We start from the raw sequence: 17678 nt of genomic DNA, 5'->3' as shown, positions 1-17678 counted from the left end.
CTTCTACTCTCTTCAGCTAACTACCATACTACTGCTTCTACTCTCTTCAGCTAACTATCATACTACTGCTTCTACTCTCTAAATACCATACTACTGCTTCTACTCTCTAACTACCATACTACTGCTTCTACTCTCTTCAGCTAACTACCATACTACTGCTTCTACTCTCTTCAGCTAACTACCATACTACTGCTTCTACTCTCTTCAGCTAACTAGCATACTACTGCTTTTACTCTCTTCAGCTAACTACCATACTACTGCTTCTACTCTCTTCAGCTAACTACCATACTACTGCTTCTACTCTCTTCAGCTAACTACCATACTACTGCTTCTACTCTCTAACTACCATACTACTGCTTCTACTCTCTTCAGCTAACTAGCATACTACTGCTTTTACTCTCTTCAGCTAACTACCATACTACTGCTTCTACTCTCTTCAGCTAACTACCATACTACTGCTTCTACTCTCTAACTACCATACTACTGCTTCTACTCTCTAACTACCATACTACTGCTTCTACTCTCTAACTACCATACTACTGCTTCTACTCTCTAACTACCATACTACTGCTTCTACTCTCTTCAGCTAACTACCATACTACTGCTTCTACTCTCTTCAGCTAACTATCATACTACTGCTTCTACTCTCTAAATACCATACTACTGCTTCTACTCTCTAACTACCATACTACTGCTTCTACTCTCTTCAGCTAACTACCATACTACTGCTTCTACTCTCTTCAGCTAACTAGCATACTACTGCTTCTACTCTCTTCAGCTAACTACCATACTACTGCTTCTACTCTCTTCAGCTAACTACCATACTACTGCTTCTACTCTCTTCAGCTAACTACCATACTACTGCTTCTACTCTCTAACTACCATACTACTGCTTCTACTCTCTTCAGCTAACTACCATACTACTACTTCTACTCTCTTCAGCTAACTACCATACTACTACTTCTACTCTCTTCAGCTAACTACCATACTACTGCTTCTACTCTCTAACTACCATACTACTGCTTCTACTCTCTTCAGCTAACTAGCATACTACTGATTTTACTCTCTTCAGCTAACTACCATACTACTGCTTCTACTCTCTTCAGCTAACTACCATACTACTGCTTCTACTCTCTAACTACCATACTGCTGCTTCTACTCTCTAACTACCATACTACTGCTTCTACTCTCTAACTACCATACTACTGCTTCTACTCTCTAACTACCATACTACTGCTTCTACTCTCTAACTACCATACTACTGCTTCTACTCTTTTCAGCTAACTACCATACTACTGCTTCTACTCTCTAACTACCATACTACTGCTTCTACTCTCTTCAGCTAACTAGCATACTACTGCTTTTACTCTCTTTCAGCTAACTACCATACTACTGCTTCTACTCTCTTCAGCTAACTACCATACTACTGCTTCTACTCTCTTCAGCTAACTAGCATACTACTGATTTTACTCTCTTCAGCTAACTACCATACTACTGCTTCTACTCTCTTCAGCTAACTACCATACTACTGCTTCTACTCTCTAACTACCATACTACTGCTTCTACTCTCTAACTACCATACTACTGCTTCTACTCTCTAACTACCATACTACTGTTTCTACTCTCTAACTACCATACTACTGCTTCTACTCTCTAACTACCATACTACTGCTTCTACTCTTTTCAGCTAACTACCATACTACTGCTTCTACTCTAACTACAGCTAACTTCTACTCAGCTAACTAGCATACTACTGCTTCTACTCTCTTCAAACTACCATACTACTGCTTCTACTCTCTTCAGCTAACTACCATACTACTGCTTCTACTCTCTAACTACCATACTACTGCTTCTACTCTCTTCAGCTAACTACCATACTACTGCTTCTACTCTCTAACTACCATACTACTGCTTCTACTCTCTTCAGCTAACTACCATACTACTGCTTCTACTCTCTTCAGCTAACTACCATACTACTGCTTCTACTCTCTAACTACCTACTGCTTCTATACTACTGCTTCTACTCTCTAACTACCATACTACTGCTTCTACTCTCTAACTACCATACTACTGCTTCTACTCTCTAACTACCATACTACTGCTTCTACTCTCTAACTACCATACTACTGCTTCTACTCTCTTCAGCTAACTACCATACTACTGCTTCTACTCTCTTCAGCTAACTATCATACTACTACTCTCTAAATACCATACTACTGCTTCTACTCTCTAACTACCATACTACTGCTTCTACTCTCTTCAGCTAACTACCATACTACTGCTTCTACTCTCTTCAGCTAACTACCATACTACTGCTTCTACTCTCTTCAGCTAACTACCATACTACTGCTTCTACTCTCTAACTACCATACTGCTGCTTCTACTCTCTAACTACCATACTACTGCTTCTACTCTCTAACTACCATACTACTGCTTCTACTCTCTAACTACCATACTACTGCTTCTACTCTCTAACTACCATACTACTGCTTCTACTCTTTTCAGCTAACTACCATACTACTGCTTCTACTCTCTAACTACCATACTACTGCTTCTACTCTCTTCAGCTAACTAGCATACTACTGCTTTTACTCTCTTCAGCTAACTACCATACTACTGCTTCTACTCTCTTCAGCTAACTACCATACTACTGCTTCTACTCTCTTCAGCTAACTACCATACTACTGCTTCTACTCTCTAACTACCATACTACTGCTTCTACTCTCTAACTACCATACTACTGCTTCTACTCTCTAACTACCATACTACTGCTTCTACTCTCTTCAGCTAACTACCATACTACTGCTTCTACTCTCTTCAGCTAACTATCATACTACTGCTTCTACTCTCTAAAACCATACTACTGCTTCTACTCTCTAACTACCATACTACTGCTTCTACTCTCTAACTACCATACTACTGCTTCTACTCTCTTCAGCTAACTACCATACTACTGCTTCTACTCTCTAACTACCATACTACTGCTTCTACTCTCTTCAGCTAACTACCATACTACTGCTTCTACTCTCTTCAGCTAACTACCATACTACTGCTTCTACTCTCTAACTACCATACTACTGCTTCTACTCTCTAACTACCATACTACTGCTTCTACTCTCTAACTACCATACTACTGCTTCTACTCTCTAACTACCATACTACTGCTTCTACTCTCTTCAGCTAACTACCATACTACTGCTTCTACTCTCTTCAGCTAACTATCATACTACTGCTTCTACTCTCTAAATACCATACTACTGCTTCTACTCTCTAACTACCATACTACTGCTTCTACTCTCTTCAGCTAACTACCATACTACTGCTTCTACTCTCTAACTACCATACTACTGCTTCTACTCTCTAACTACCATACTACTGCTTCTACTCTCTAACTACCATACTACTGCGTCTACTCTCTAACTACCATACTACTGCGTCTACTCTCTAACTATCATACTACTGCTTCTACTCTCTACCTACCATACTACTGCTTCTACTCTCTAACTACCATACTACTGCTTCTACTCTCTAACTACCATACTACTGCTTCTACTCTCTTCAGCTAACTACCATACTACTGCTTCTACTCTCTAACTACCATACTACTGCGTCTACTCTCTAACTACCATACTACTGCGTCTACTCTCTAACTCTCATACTACTGCTTCTACTCTCTAACTACCATACTACTGCTTCTACTCTCTAACTACCATACTACTGCTTCTACTCTCTAACTACCATACTACTGCTTCTACTCTCTAACTACCATACTACTGCTTCTACTCTCTAACTACCATACGACTGCTTCTACTCTCTAACTACCATACTACTGCTTCTACTCTTTTCAGCTAACTACCATACTACTGCTTCGTGCCTCCATAATGACATTTACATTACATTTACATTTAAGTCATTTAGCAGACGCTCTTATCCAGAGCGACTTACAAATTGGTGCATTCACCTTATGACATCCAGTGGAACAGTAGTGCATCTAAATGACAAGGTGGCTACAGTACAATGTTCATTTTTTCTGGTTTGGGACATGTACACTTTCAACACACATTGGGATGTGACTTCACAGATGTGATGTGAGCTTCACCAGTGCTCCAAAGGGTACAGAGGTTTACACGGAACCCAAACCGTCTGAGCGCATGCGCCATCGTGCATCAATGTATTTTGTCCCCCTACACCAAACACGATCACGACACGGAGGTTAAAATATCAAAACAAACCCTGAACCAATTACATTAATTTGGGGGCAGGTCGAAAAGCATTAAACCTTTATGGCAATTTAGCTACCTAGCTTCCACTTGGTAGCTAAGTTGTCCTATTCAACTGGCTAGCTTCCACTTGGTAGCTAAGTTGTCCTATTTAGCTAACTTGCTGTTGCTAGCTAATTTGTCCTGGGATATAAACATTGAGTTGTTATTTTACCTGAAATGCACAAGGTCCTCTACTCCGACAATTAATCCACACATAAAACAGTCAACCGACTCTTTTCTAGTCATCTCTCCTCCTTCTAGGCTTTTTCTTCTCTTGACTTTACATTGCGATTGGCAACTTTCATAAATTAGGTGCGTTACCGCCACCGACCTCGTTCGTCTTTCAGTCACTCACGTGGGTATAACCAATGAGGAGATGGTACGTGGGTACCTGCTTCTATAAACCAACGAGGAGATGGGAGAGGCAGGACTTGCAGTGAGATCTGCATCAGAAATAGAAAGGAGTTCTATTTTAGCCCTTGGCATCGCAGACGCTCGTTGGTGCGTGCGAGCAGTGTGGGTGCAATAATTGAATAACATAGATTTCTAAATGTATTTTGCACACCCGACAGAGCGGTGTTGTCAGGGTATTAGACAGAGCCTAAATGGTTTAGTGCCCTCTCAAAATGTATATACACAGCCAGCCAAGTGGTTGAAGGTGTGAATGATCTTTCCAAGCCCACAGAACACTTTGGTTAAGCCAGCTTTGGCATGGGGTTCTCCTGAGCTTATTCAGCCCATAGATGATGAGGTGAGGGGCCCAGTCAAACCAGGCCATGGGCATCTAAGAAGAGAAGGGAGGTGCTGAGTTCATTTGGTTGCTGACAGCTGGAATTTGTGACAGCAGGCAGCAGGGACACAGTCCACCAAAGGATTGGAAGTTGGAACCACCCTTCTCTGGTTAAACTTCTAAGTCTATCTAAAGTGTGCCAGTTTCCCTATTGGTTTGTGTGGGCAAAAGGATTGTTGAGTCACAGTTCATAAGTGAGATGGCTCTATATATGGCACTACAACAAAGTCTGGTGATTGATGTCTCTGTCTGGTTGTCACCAGGTTCTTGGCTACTACAACCGGCGTGGAATCAACCCAGAAGCATTCCTGAATGAAATCAAGTATATCGCTAGTGACCCCGATGACAAGCACTTCTTCAAGGTGACTGATGAGTCTGCCTTGAAGGACATTGTGGACGCGCTTGGGGATAGGATCTTCAGTTTGGAAGGTACTCCATATAACGTTGTAAAACAACCATCTGTAAACCACAAACTAGACCCAACTCATTTCCTTTTCCTGTTCTCAAAGAAAATAATTCCTCCTGCTGAACTCACCTGGTCTTCCTCTACAGGGACCAGTAAGAACGGGACAGCCTTTGGCCTCCAGATGTCTCAGGCTGGCTTCTCTTCACACTTCGTGGAGGTGAGTCTCACCACTGCTGCCAGTATACCCCCCCCCCCCCCCACACACACCTCTCTCCTACTCCTGACAGGTTTCCACCCCACCCCCATCCCATCCCTCACTCTCCAGGTTCCTGGGGGGCCTGCTGTGATGCTGAGGTCATCCTGATTAAGGAACCCCTCACTGACGACAGTCATTGTTCCACTTTGACCTTCCAGAGGTGCGAATAAGAAACTCTGAAGTCCCCAGGGGGTCATAGCGTAGCAGAGAAGGCTGAAAGAACATCTCACCAGAGAGTTTTTATTTTATATTTTACCTTTATGTAACTAGGCAAGTAAGAACAAATTCTTATTTTCAATAATGGCCTAGGAACAGTGGGTTAACTGCCTTGTTCAGGGGCAGAAAGACAGATTTTGACCTTGTCAGCTCGGGGATTCTTGCAACCTTTCAGTTACGAGTCCAACGCTGTAACCACTAGGCTACCTGCCGCCCCTTAAAAGATGTTGGGGTGTCTTTCCTGGAAGTTTTGGTTGCATTCAGACCTGACAGGGGCGGTGTGTTGGCTTTGGGCTTGACACAGCTGGAGAGGTATCCGCAAGTGTCTGTCCAACTCCTGCTTTCTACTGTAGCTTCATCACCATCCTCCCTCATGTACCAGTCTTCCTGTTTTCTACTGTAGCTTCATCACCATCCTCCCTCATGTACCAGTCTTCCTGTTTTCTACTGTATCTTCATCACCATCCTCCCTCATGTACCGGTCTTCCTGTTTTCTACTGTAGCTTCATCACCCTCCTCCCTCATGTACCGGTCTTCCTGTTTTCTACTGTATCTTCATCACCATCCTCCCTCATGTACCAGTCTTCCTGTTTTCTACTGTAGCTTCATCACCATCCTCCCTCATGTACCAGTCTTCCTGTTTTCTACTGTAGCTTCATCACCATCCTCCCTCATGTACCAGTCTTCCTGTTTTCTACTGTAGCTTCATCACCATTCTCCCTCATGTACCAGTCTTCCTGTTTTCTACTGTAGCTTCATCGCCATCCTCCCTCATGTACCAGTCTTCCTGTTTTCTACTGTAGCTTCATCACCATCCTCCCTCATGTACCAGTCTTCCTGTTTTCTACTGTAGCTTCATCACCATTCTCCCTCATGTACCAGTCTTCCTGTTTTCTACTGTAGCTTCATCGTCATCCTCCCTCATGTACCAGTCTTCCTGTTTTCTACTGTAGCTTCATCACCATCCTCCCTCATGTACCAGTCTTCCTGTTTTCTACTGTAGCTTCATCACCATCCTCCCTCATGTACCAGTCTTCCTGTTTTCTACTGTAGCTTCATCACCATCCTCCCTCATGTACCAGTCTTCATTTGTTGTCTTTCTTTTTACTCTCTCCATCTGTGTCCCAGATTCAGGTTTGCTGATGCAATAGCTTTGATTTTCCAGTTCAACGCCACAGTTGAAGCACAACCTGACGAGGGAACAATAAATATATCCCTTTTTCTTAAAACAATAAATAGTGAAACTGCAGCTGGTTGACTGGGATGGCTGGACATTCCATACTCCAGAAGGCTGGATTCCAGGGATAGCACTTTCTCCACCAACGCAACCCGAGTGTTGAGAGTGGGACAACTTATTGGAAAGACTTCGGGTGCCTTAATAAAGGAGAAAAAGTGTCCCAAAAGACCAGATGGTTTTGTTGAATGTGGAGTGTGCCAGCTTGATTCTGCTGAAGTCCTACATACCCAGACCAGTTCAGTCCAGTTAGCCAGAGATCTGTTTGTTTATGGCTTCCTCCAACTCAGAGTAATAATGTTGAAAAGGGATTCCCAGATATAAGGCATTGTTTCTCACCCAGTTGTGTGTGCAAGTGGCCGCAGGTTGGACGATGAGAATGGACATGTTCCAGGTAGTCTTTATTGCATATATTCAGATCTCAACAAGCCTGAAGAAGGGTGTATAGTGGGGACTATTTGGGGCTATATCACCATGGAAACAGTATGCACCACCACCAAAACAGATACCCACAGAGTCTAGCACCACACAGCTGTCAAAAGCTGACGTAGGGTCAGTCTGTGAATCAGTCGCTCAGCGACCTAGACGTTTCCATGTCCCAGGAAGTGGTCGAGAAGTAGTCCAAGAGTGTTCGGTCAGTCGTATGCTAACTGGTAGCTAACCTTTGGAAAATGTTCCGTCTGCATATTATGCGTGGCAGAGGAGGGACTAGATTAGCCTCGGGGGAACTCTGTCATTATAAAAATGACATGTATTCAGCGTAGGATGAACAAATGTCCACCGTCAGCCCATATGCCATCTTCTTCTCCCATGCTTGTGGTTACTGGTTGGTTTCTGGTGACAGTGTTTTGTCTTTTTTGATGACACAGACCCAAAATAGCCCCAACTGTAACGTATTATACAGGTGATGGAACACGTAGTGTGTGGTGCATACAGGTGATGGAACACGTGTTTGTGTGGTGCATACAGGTGATGGAACACGTGTTTGTGTGGTGCATACAGGTGATGGAACACGTGTTTGTGTGGTGCATACAGGTGATGGAACACGTGTTTGTGTGGTGCATACAGGTGATGGAACACGTGTTTGTGTGGTGCATACAGGTGATGGAACACGTGTGTGTGTGGTGCATACAGGTGATGGAACACGTGTTTGTGTGTGGTGCATACAGGTGATAGAACACGTGTTTGTGTGTGGTGCATACAGGTGATAGAACACGTGTGTGTGTGGTGCATACAGGTGATGGAACACGTGCGTGTGTGGTGCATACAGGTGATGGAACACGTGTGTGTGTGTGGTGCATACAGGTGATGGAACACGTGTTTGTGTGGTGCATACAGGTGATGGAACACGTGTTTGTGTGGTGCATACAGGTGATGGAACACGTGTTTGTGTGGTGCATACAGGTGATGGAACACGTGTGTGTGTGGTGCATACAGGTGATGGAACACATGTTTGTGTGGTGCATATAGGTGATGGAACACGTGTTTGTGTGGTGCATACAGGTGATGGAACACGTGTGTGTGTGGTGCATACAGGTGATGGAACACGTGTGTGTGTGGTGCATACAGGTGATGGAACACGTGTTTGTGTGGTGCATACAGGTGATGGAACACGTGTGTGTGTGGTGCATACAGGTGATGGAACACGTGTGTGTGTGGTGCATACAGGTGATGGAACACGTGTGTGTGTGGTGCATACAGGTGATGGAACACGTGTGTGTGTGGTGCATACAGGTGATGGAACACGTGTGTGTGTGGTGCATACAGGTGATGGAACACGTGTTTGTGTGGTGAATACAGGTGATGGAACACGTGTGTGTGTGGTGCATACAGGTGATGGAACACGTGTGTGTGTGGTGAATACAGGTGATGGAACACGTGTGTGTGTGGTGCATACAGGTGATGGAACACGTGTGTGTGTGGTGCATACAGGTGATGGAACACGTGTGTGTGTGGTGAATACAGGTGATGGAACACGTGTGTGTGTGGTGCATACAGGTGATGGAACACGTGTGTGTGTGGTGAATACAGGTGATGGAACACGTGTTTGTGTGAGAGAGAACGTTTGTCCAATGCTTTATTCATTTAGAGGACCCATGCAAGCTTAACTTATTATCCTCTCAAATGTCTCCAATGGCTTTTAAATCAATTTGGGAGGAGAACGAAGGAAAATATCATGAATGTGGGCAGACTTATGTTTTGACTGATTTATTGTTTATTAAGCTGTTGTTGGCAGAATGACTCTTAAAGTTTCTGCAAAAATATCCTGCTGGAGTCTGGGGACTGGAGGGAGGCTGGGGACTGGAGGGAGGCTGGGGACTGGAGGGAGTCTGGGGACTGGAGGGAGGCTGGGGACTGGAGGGAGGCTGGGGACTGGAGGGAGGCTGGGGACTGGAGGGAGGCTGGAGACTGGAGGGAGGCTGGGGACTGGAGGGAGGCTGGGGACTGGAGGGAGGCTGGGGACTGGAGGCTGGGGACTGGAGGGAGGCTGGGGACTGGAGGGAGTCTGGGGACTGGAGGGAGGCTGGGGACTGGAGGGAGGCTGGGGACTGGAGGGAGTCTGGGGACTGGAGGGTGGCTGGGGACTGGAGGGAGTCTGGGGACTGGAGGGTGGCTGGGGACTGGAGGGAGGCTGGGGACTGGAGGGAGTCTGGGGACTGGAGGGAGGCTGGGGACTGGAGGGAGGCAGGGGATTATAGCCTGGGAGGAAGGATGAGGAAGGATGATTTGATTTAGAGAGAAAGGATTTATTTATCATCATCATCATCCTGTGTACTCATCACCTTCTCCATTTTACCATCATTGCCTGCTGAACCAATGGCAATACAATCACAATACAACCAATGGCAATACAATCACTAGCGCAAACACACACACACACACATACACACAATGTTACAATATGTTTTAATGTTCACACTACGTCTCCTGTCTGTCCCTAAAGGATGGGATCCTGGTGGGGGCACCGGGGGCCTACGACTGGAATGGAGCCGTCCTGAAGGAGACCCGACAGGGGAAGGTGGTTCCACCCAAGTCCTCCTACTCACAGGAATTCCCAGAGGAGCTGAAGAACCACGGCGCCTACCTAGGTGAGGGAGGAATTGACAATTAAAGGATTGGTCACAGAGATGTTTGGTTTGGGTAGAGCTATAGTCTCCTCTCCCTGATCCTCTCTTTGCCCTTCATCCTCTCTCTGTCCTTTGTCCTCTCTCTGTCCTTCGTCCTCTCTCTGTCCCTCATCCTCTCTCTGTTCCTCATCCTCTCTCTGTCCTTCAGTCTCTCTCTGTCCTTCAGTCTCTCTCTGTCCTTCATCCTCTCTCTGTTCTCTCTCTGTCCATCATCCTCTCTCTGTCCATCATCCTCTCTCTGTCCATCATCCGCTCTCTGTCCCTCATCCTCTCCCTGTCCCTCATCCTCTCTCTGTCCTTCATCCTCTCTCTGTCCTCTATCTGTCCATCATCCTCTCTCTGTCCATCATCCCCTCTCTGTCCCTCATCCTCTCTCTGTCCCTCATCCTCTCTCTGTCCCTCATCCTCTCTCTGTCCCTCATCCTCTCGTCTACTGTTCACCATCTCATCATCTTTACTGTCTCTACAGTCTACTGTTCACCATCTCATCTCCTCTCTCTTCACCTTTACTGTCTCTACAGTCTACTGTTCACCATCTCATCTCCTCATCTTTACTGTCTCTACAGTCTACTGTTCACCATCTCATCTCCTCATCTTTACTGTCTCTACAGTCTACTGTTCACCATCTCATCTCCTCATTTTTACTGTCTCTACAGTCTACTGTTCACCATCTCATCTCCTCTCTCTTCATCTTTACTGTCTCTACAGTCTACTGTTCACCATCTCATCTCCTCTCTCTCTTCACCTTTACTCTACAGTCTCTGTTCACAGTCTACTTTACTGTCTCTACAGTCCTGTCTCATCTCATCTCTCTCTTCACCTTTACTGTCTCTACAGTCTACTGTTCACCATCTCATCTCCTCTCTCTTCACCTTTACTGTCTCTACAGTCTACTGTTCACCATCTCATCTCCTCTCTCTTCACCTTTACTGTCTCTACAGTCTACTGTTCACCATCTCATCTCTCTCTCTTCATCTTTACTGTCTCTACAGTCTACTGTTCATCTCATCTCTCTCTTCACCTTTACTGTCTCTACAGTCTACTGTTCACCATCTCATTCCCTCTCTTCACCTTTACTGTCTCTACAGTCTACTGTTCACCATCTCATCTCTCTCTCTTCACCTTTACTGTCTCTACAGTCTACTGTTCACCATCTCATTTCCTCTCTCTTCATCTTTACTGTCTCTACAGTCTACTGTTCACCATCTCATCTCCTCTCTCTTCATCTTTACTGTCTCTACAGTCTACTGTTCACCATCTCATCTCTCTCTCTTTCACCTTTACTGTCTCTACAGTCTACTGTTCACCATCTCATCTCTCTCTCTTCACCTTTACTGTCTCTACAGTCTACTGTTCACCATCTCATCTCCTCTCTCTTCATCTTTACTGTCTCTACAGTCTACTGTTCACCATCTCATCTCCTCTCTCTTCACCTTTACTGTCTCTACAGTCTACTGTTCACCATCTCATCTCCTCTCTCTTCACCTTTACTGTCTCTACAGTCTACTGTTCACCATCTCATCTCTCTCTCTCTCATCATCTTTACTGTCTCTACAGTCTACTGTTCACCATCTCATCTCTCTCTCTTCACCTTTACTGTCTCTACAGTCTACTGTTCACCATCTCATCTCTCTCTTTCACCTTTACTGTCTCTACAGTCTACTGTTCACCATCTCATCTCCTCTCTCTTCATCTTTACTGTCTCTACAGTCTACTGTTCACCATCTCATCTCCTCTCTTCATCTTTACTGTCTCTACAGTCTACTGTTCACCATCTCATCTCCTCTCTCTTCACCTTTACTGTCTCTACAGTCTACTGTTCACCATCTCATCTCTCTCTCTTCACCTTTACTGTCTCTACAGTCTACTGTTCACCATCTCATCTCCTCTCTCTTCATCTTTACTGTCTCTACAGTCTACTGTTCACCATCTCATCTCCTCTCTCTCTCTTCACCTTTACTGTCTCTACAGTCTACTGTTCACCATCTCATCTCCTCTCTCTTCACCTTTACTGTCTCTACAGTCTACTGTTCACCATCTCATCTCCTCATCTTTACTGTCTCTACAGTCTACTGTTCACCATCTCATCTCCTCATCTTTACTGTCTCTACAGTCTACTGTTCACCATCTCATCTCCTCTCTCTTCATCTTTACTGTCTCTACAGTCTACTGTTCACCATCTCATCTCTCTCTCTTCACCTTTACTGTCTCTACAGTCTACTGTTCACCATCTCATCTCTCTCTCTTCATCTTTACTGTCTCTACAGTCTACTGTTCACCATCTCATCTCTACTCTCTTCACCTTTACTGTCTCTACAGTCTACTGTTCACCATCTCATCTCTCTCTCTTCACCTTTACTGTCTCTACAGTCTACTGTTCACCATCTCATCTCCTCTCTCTTCATCTTTACTGTCTCTACAGTCTACTGTTCACCATCTCATCTCCTCTCTCTTCATCTTTACTGTCTCTACAGTCTACTGTTCACCATCTCATCTCCTCTCATCTCTCTTCTCTTTACTGTCTCTACAGTCTACTGTTCACCATCTCATCTCCTCTCTCTTCATGACTTTACTGTCTCTATCTCTACTGTTCACCTCTCATGCTCTCTCTCTCTCATCTTTGCTCTCTACAGTCTCCCCACTGTTCACCTATCTCTCTGGCTCTCTCTCTCATTTACTGTCTCTCTGGCTCTCTCTCATGCATCTCTCTCTCTCTCTCTCTTCACCTCTACTGTCTCTCATGTCTCTCATGCTCTCTCTCTGGCTCTCTCTCATCTATCTTCTGTCTCTCTCTCATTCTGGCTCTCTCTCATGCTCTCTCATGCTCTCTCTCATCTCTCTCTCTGCTCTCTCTCTGGCTCTCTCTCTGCGCTCTCTCTCTGCTCTCTCTCTGCGCTCTCTCTCACCTCTCTCATGCTCTCTCTCTCATCTCTCTCTGGCTCTCTCTCATGCTATCTCTCTGGCTCTCTCTCATGCTCTCTCTCATGCTCTCTCTCTGGCTCTCTCTCATGCTCTCTCTCATGCTCTCTCTCTGGCTCTCTCTCATGCTCTCTCTCTGCTCTCTCTCTCTCTCTCATGCTCTCTCTCATGCTCTCTCTCTGGCTCTCTCTCATGCTCTCTCTCTGGCTCTCATGCTCTCTCTGGCTCTCTCTGGTCTTCTCTATGGCTCCATCTCTCTCTCTCTCACCTCTCTCTCTCATGCTCTCTCTGGCTCTCTCTCATGCTCTCTCTGGCTCTCTGCTCATCTCTCTCTGGCTCTCTCATCTCTCTCATGCTCTCTCTCTGGCTCTCTCAGTCTCTGGCTTCATGCTCTCTCATGCTCTCTCTCTGTCTCTCAGTGCTCTCTCTATGCTGTCTCTGGCTCTCTCTCATGCTCTCTCTCTCTCTCTCTGGCTCATGCTCTCTGTCTCTCTCTCTCTGGCTCTCTCTCATCATGCTCTCTCTACTGGCTCTCTCTCATGTTCTCTCTGGCTCTCTCTCATGCTCTCTGGCTCTCTCTGGCAGTCTCTCTCTCTCTCTCTCTGCTCTCTCTCTGGCTCTCTCTCTGGCTCTTCTCCATCTATCTCTCTGGCTCTCTCTCATGCTCTCTCTCTGCTCTCTCTCATGCTCTCTCTCTGGCTCTCTCTCATGCTCTCTCTCTGGCTCTCTCTCATGCTCTCTCTCTGCTCTCTCTCTGGCTCTCTCTCATGCTATCTCTCTGGCTCTCTCTCATGCTCTCTCTCTGGCTCTCTCTCTCTCTCTCATGCTCTCTCTCTCTCTCTCTATGGCTCTCTCTCATGCTCTCTCTCTGGCTTACTCTCTGGCTCTCTCTCTGTCTCTCTCTCTCTCTCTCTCTCTCTCTCTCTCTGGCTCTCTCTCTCATGCTCTCTCTCTGGTTCTCTCTGCTCTCTCTCTGCTCTCATCTCTCTCTCTGGCTCTCTCTCTCTCTCTCTCTCTCATGCTCTCTCTCTCTCTCATGCTCTCTCTCTGGCTCTCTCTCATGCTCTCTCTCTCTCTCTCTCTCTGGCTCTCTCATCTCTCTCTCTCTCTCTCTCTCTCTCTGGCTCTCTCTCATGTCTGTCTGGCTCTGGCTCTCATGCTCTCTCTCATGCTCTCTCTCTCTCTCTCATGCTCTCTCTCATGCTCTCTCTCTGGCTCATCTCTCAGCTCTCTCTCTGGCTCTCTCTCTCTACTGGCTCTCTCTCTGCTCTCTCTCTCTGGCTCATGCTCTCTCTCTGGCTCTCTCTCATGCTATCTATCTGTCTCTCTCTGGCTCTCTCTCTGGCTCTCTCTCTGGCTCTCTCTCTGGCTCTCTCTCTCTGGCTCTCTCTGGCTCTCTCTCTCTCTCTCTCTCATGCTCTCTCTCTGGCTCATGCTCCTCTCTGGCTCTCTCTCATGCTCTCTCTGGCTCTCTCTCATGCTATCTCTCTGGCTCTCTCTCTGCTATCTCTGGCTCTCTCTCATGCTCTCTCTCATGCTCTCTCTCTGGCTCTCTGGCTCATCTCTCTCTCTGGCTCGCTCTCTCTCTCTCTCTCTCGGCTCTCTCTCATGCTATCTCTCTCTCATGCTCTCTCTCTGGCTCTCTCTCATGCTCTCTCTCTGGCTCTCTCTCATGGCTCTCTCTCATGCTCTCTCTCATGCTCTCTCTCTGGCTCTCTCTCATGCTCTCTCTCTGGCTCTCTCTCATGCTCTCTCTCTGGCTCTCTCTCATGCTCTCTCTCTGGCTCTCTCTCTGCTCTCTCTCTCTGGCTCTCTCTCTGGCTCTCTCTCTGGCTCTCTCTCTGGCTCTCTCTCATGCTCTCTCTCTGGCTCTCTCTCATGCTATCTCTCTTCCTCCATCTCCCCCTTGCTTTCTCTTTCTCCATCTTCCATCTATCCCGTCCTTCTCTATCTCTGGATAGACATGTGGCAGGCACAGTGGTTTAGCACCAGGCCTCTCTATAAACCACTCTACTGCTCCACCGCTTCCCACTGCACCCCATCCAACTTCCCCTCATCCCACTCCACCCTACCACCACTCCTCCTGCCTATAAGGCCCTCTGCTTTTCCCATCAGCCGCTGGCTGGCTCTCATGCTCTCTCTCACGGAAGCCATTCCAGCCTCATTAGGAATATGGGCAGAGGTATGGGTCTGGACATGCTCACTGACAGAGGGGTGGGGAAAGAGGGAGGAGGAAGACATAGAGAAGAAGGAGAAGGGAGAGATGCAGACAGACACATAAAGGATTACTGTCCTCATACGAGAGAGAGAGGAGAGAGAGAGAGAGAGAGAGAGACAGAGAGCTCTCTCAGAGAGAGATCTCAGGGAATTAGACCAAAGTTCTCAATTGGTACAAAATATATAGAGTCTGCACACACACAATTACTTAGGTTTAAAAATAAGCTCAACTGGACACCTTAATGAGGCAGTGAATGAACTGAGAGAGAAAGCACGCAGGCCATTCTACACCATTAAAAAGCCAATTCAAATTGAAATACCTATTCAAATTAGGCTAAAACTAAAGTCAATATGTCATTGAACCAATTGCACTTTATGGCAGCTCTGTGGCTCTCCACTTGCAAAACAAGATTTCATCAAATGGGACAAACACCCCATTGAAACCCTGCATGCAGAGTTCTCTAAGATTCTCCTACATGTCCAGAGGAAAACCTACAAACAATGCATGCAGGGCAGAATTAGGCCAATATCCACTACTAATAAAAACTCAAAAAGAGCAATTAAGTTTTGGAAACATCTAAAATACAGTGACCCCCTCTCATATCATTACCAAGCCCTGCAATGCCAAGAGCTGAGCAAAGAAAAGAGTCACATCATCCAGCTGGTCCTGGGGCTGAGTTCACAAACCTGTTCTACTAACACACTGAAGCCTCAGTCCCTCATCCAGCTGGTCCTGGGGCTGAGTTCACAAACCTGTTCTACTAACACACTGAAGCCTCAGTCCCTCATCCAGCTGGTCCTCTCTCATGGCTGGCTCTCTTCACAAACCTGTTCTACTAACACACTGAAGCCTCAGGACCAGAACATCCAATCAATCAGAATAAACCAAATTACAAAACAGTCAAAACAAAACTATATTGCTTATTGGGAAACACAAGCACAAACACAAAGCAAAATGCAGTGCTATCTGGCCCTAAATCGACAGTACACCGTGGCTAACTATTTGACTATGGTTACTGATCAGAAAAACCTTGACAAGGTACAGGCTCAGTGAGCACAGCCTTGCCATTGAGAAGGGTAGACACAGGAAAACCTGCTCCCTGTAGAGGAAAGGCTGTGCAATCACTGTACAACAGCAGAACCTGAGACGGAGCTGCATTTCCTGACAAAATGTGAAAAATATAAATTTGAAACACTTATTCAAACCCTTATTCAAGGTTTCAAAGACCTCTCTGATGAGGACAGGCTACCCGTCCTGTTGGGGAGAACTCAGAGCTGTGGGTTGGCAGCGCACTCATTGCTGCCTGCCATAAGATGAGGGACAGTGTCTGACAGACCAATCAACCTGCACATGTCCTCTATGCTTATTGTTATTGTTCAATGTATGGTTATTTTGACCCTTGGTTATTGTTGTTAATGTCCTGTTGACAATTTTGATTCTCATTTGTTTCATTTTGTAAATATCCAAAATAAGCTTTGGCAATATGTACATTGTTACGTCATGCCAATATAGCAAAGTTAATTGAATTGACAGAGAGACAGATAGAGAGAGAGACAGAGAGAGAGAGAGAGAGAGAGAACGAGAGACAGATAGACAGAGAGAGAGAGAGAGAGAGAGAGAGACAGAGAGAGAGATTAGAGAGAGAGAGACAGGGAGAGAGAGACAGAGAGAGAGAGAGAGAGAGAGAGAGAGAGAGAGAGAGAGAGACAGAGAGAGAGAGACAGAGACAGAGAGCGAGAGAGAGAGCGAGAGAGAGACAGAGAGCGAGAGAGAGAGACAGAGAGAGCGAACGAGAGACAGAGAGCGAGAGCAGAGAGAGAGAGAGAGAGAGAGAGAGAGAGAGAGAGACAGAGAGAGAAGAGAGACTTGGCTTCACCCTAGTGAGTCAACGTGGTTCAATGCAGGCCATTGAACTCTGTTTCTAAACGGTGATAGGATAGTTGCTTTTTATAAATCAGGTCTGGCTCATGCAGTTCATACAACCCAACCAGAGGAATGACAGTGGCCTATGGTGAACACACACACACACTGGTATGCCTTTATTGACCCATTTGATGGTGATGTTGTGCAGAGAAGAGAGAGTTACACCACACACCGTAACAACTAGCTGACATTCCTTCCAGATATTATATGAGGAACAGGCTTTGTGCTCCAGGGGAAAGAAGCTGTGGAAGACAACTGTTCATTCAAGACAACTGGGCAATCCAAGGTGAACATAGGAGGTCAACACAAAGTGAAGCTGTGACAGA

The 17678-nt window shown here is 45.8% G+C and overlaps 1 protein-coding gene across 1 annotated transcript in view; it reads left to right on the top strand.

The window, feature by feature from the left end:
• Positions 1-17678, top strand: part of LOC115125261 (integrin alpha-11-like) — a 103017-nt gene that overhangs the window by 44606 nt on the left and 40733 nt on the right. The window contains 3 exon segments of the mRNA XM_065012337.1: positions 5316-5481; positions 5605-5675; positions 10109-10253. Of these exon segments, the coding sequence (XP_064868409.1) occupies positions 5316-5481; positions 5605-5675; positions 10109-10253 (382 nt within the window).

Source organism: Oncorhynchus nerka, linkage group LG27 (assembly GCF_034236695.1).
Source record: "Oncorhynchus nerka isolate Pitt River linkage group LG27, Oner_Uvic_2.0, whole genome shotgun sequence".
NCBI classification, from domain to species: Eukaryota; Metazoa; Chordata; class Actinopteri; order Salmoniformes; family Salmonidae; genus Oncorhynchus; species Oncorhynchus nerka.
Note: the sequence above shows the minus strand (reverse complement) of the source record. Positions and strands in the feature narration are given on the sequence as shown.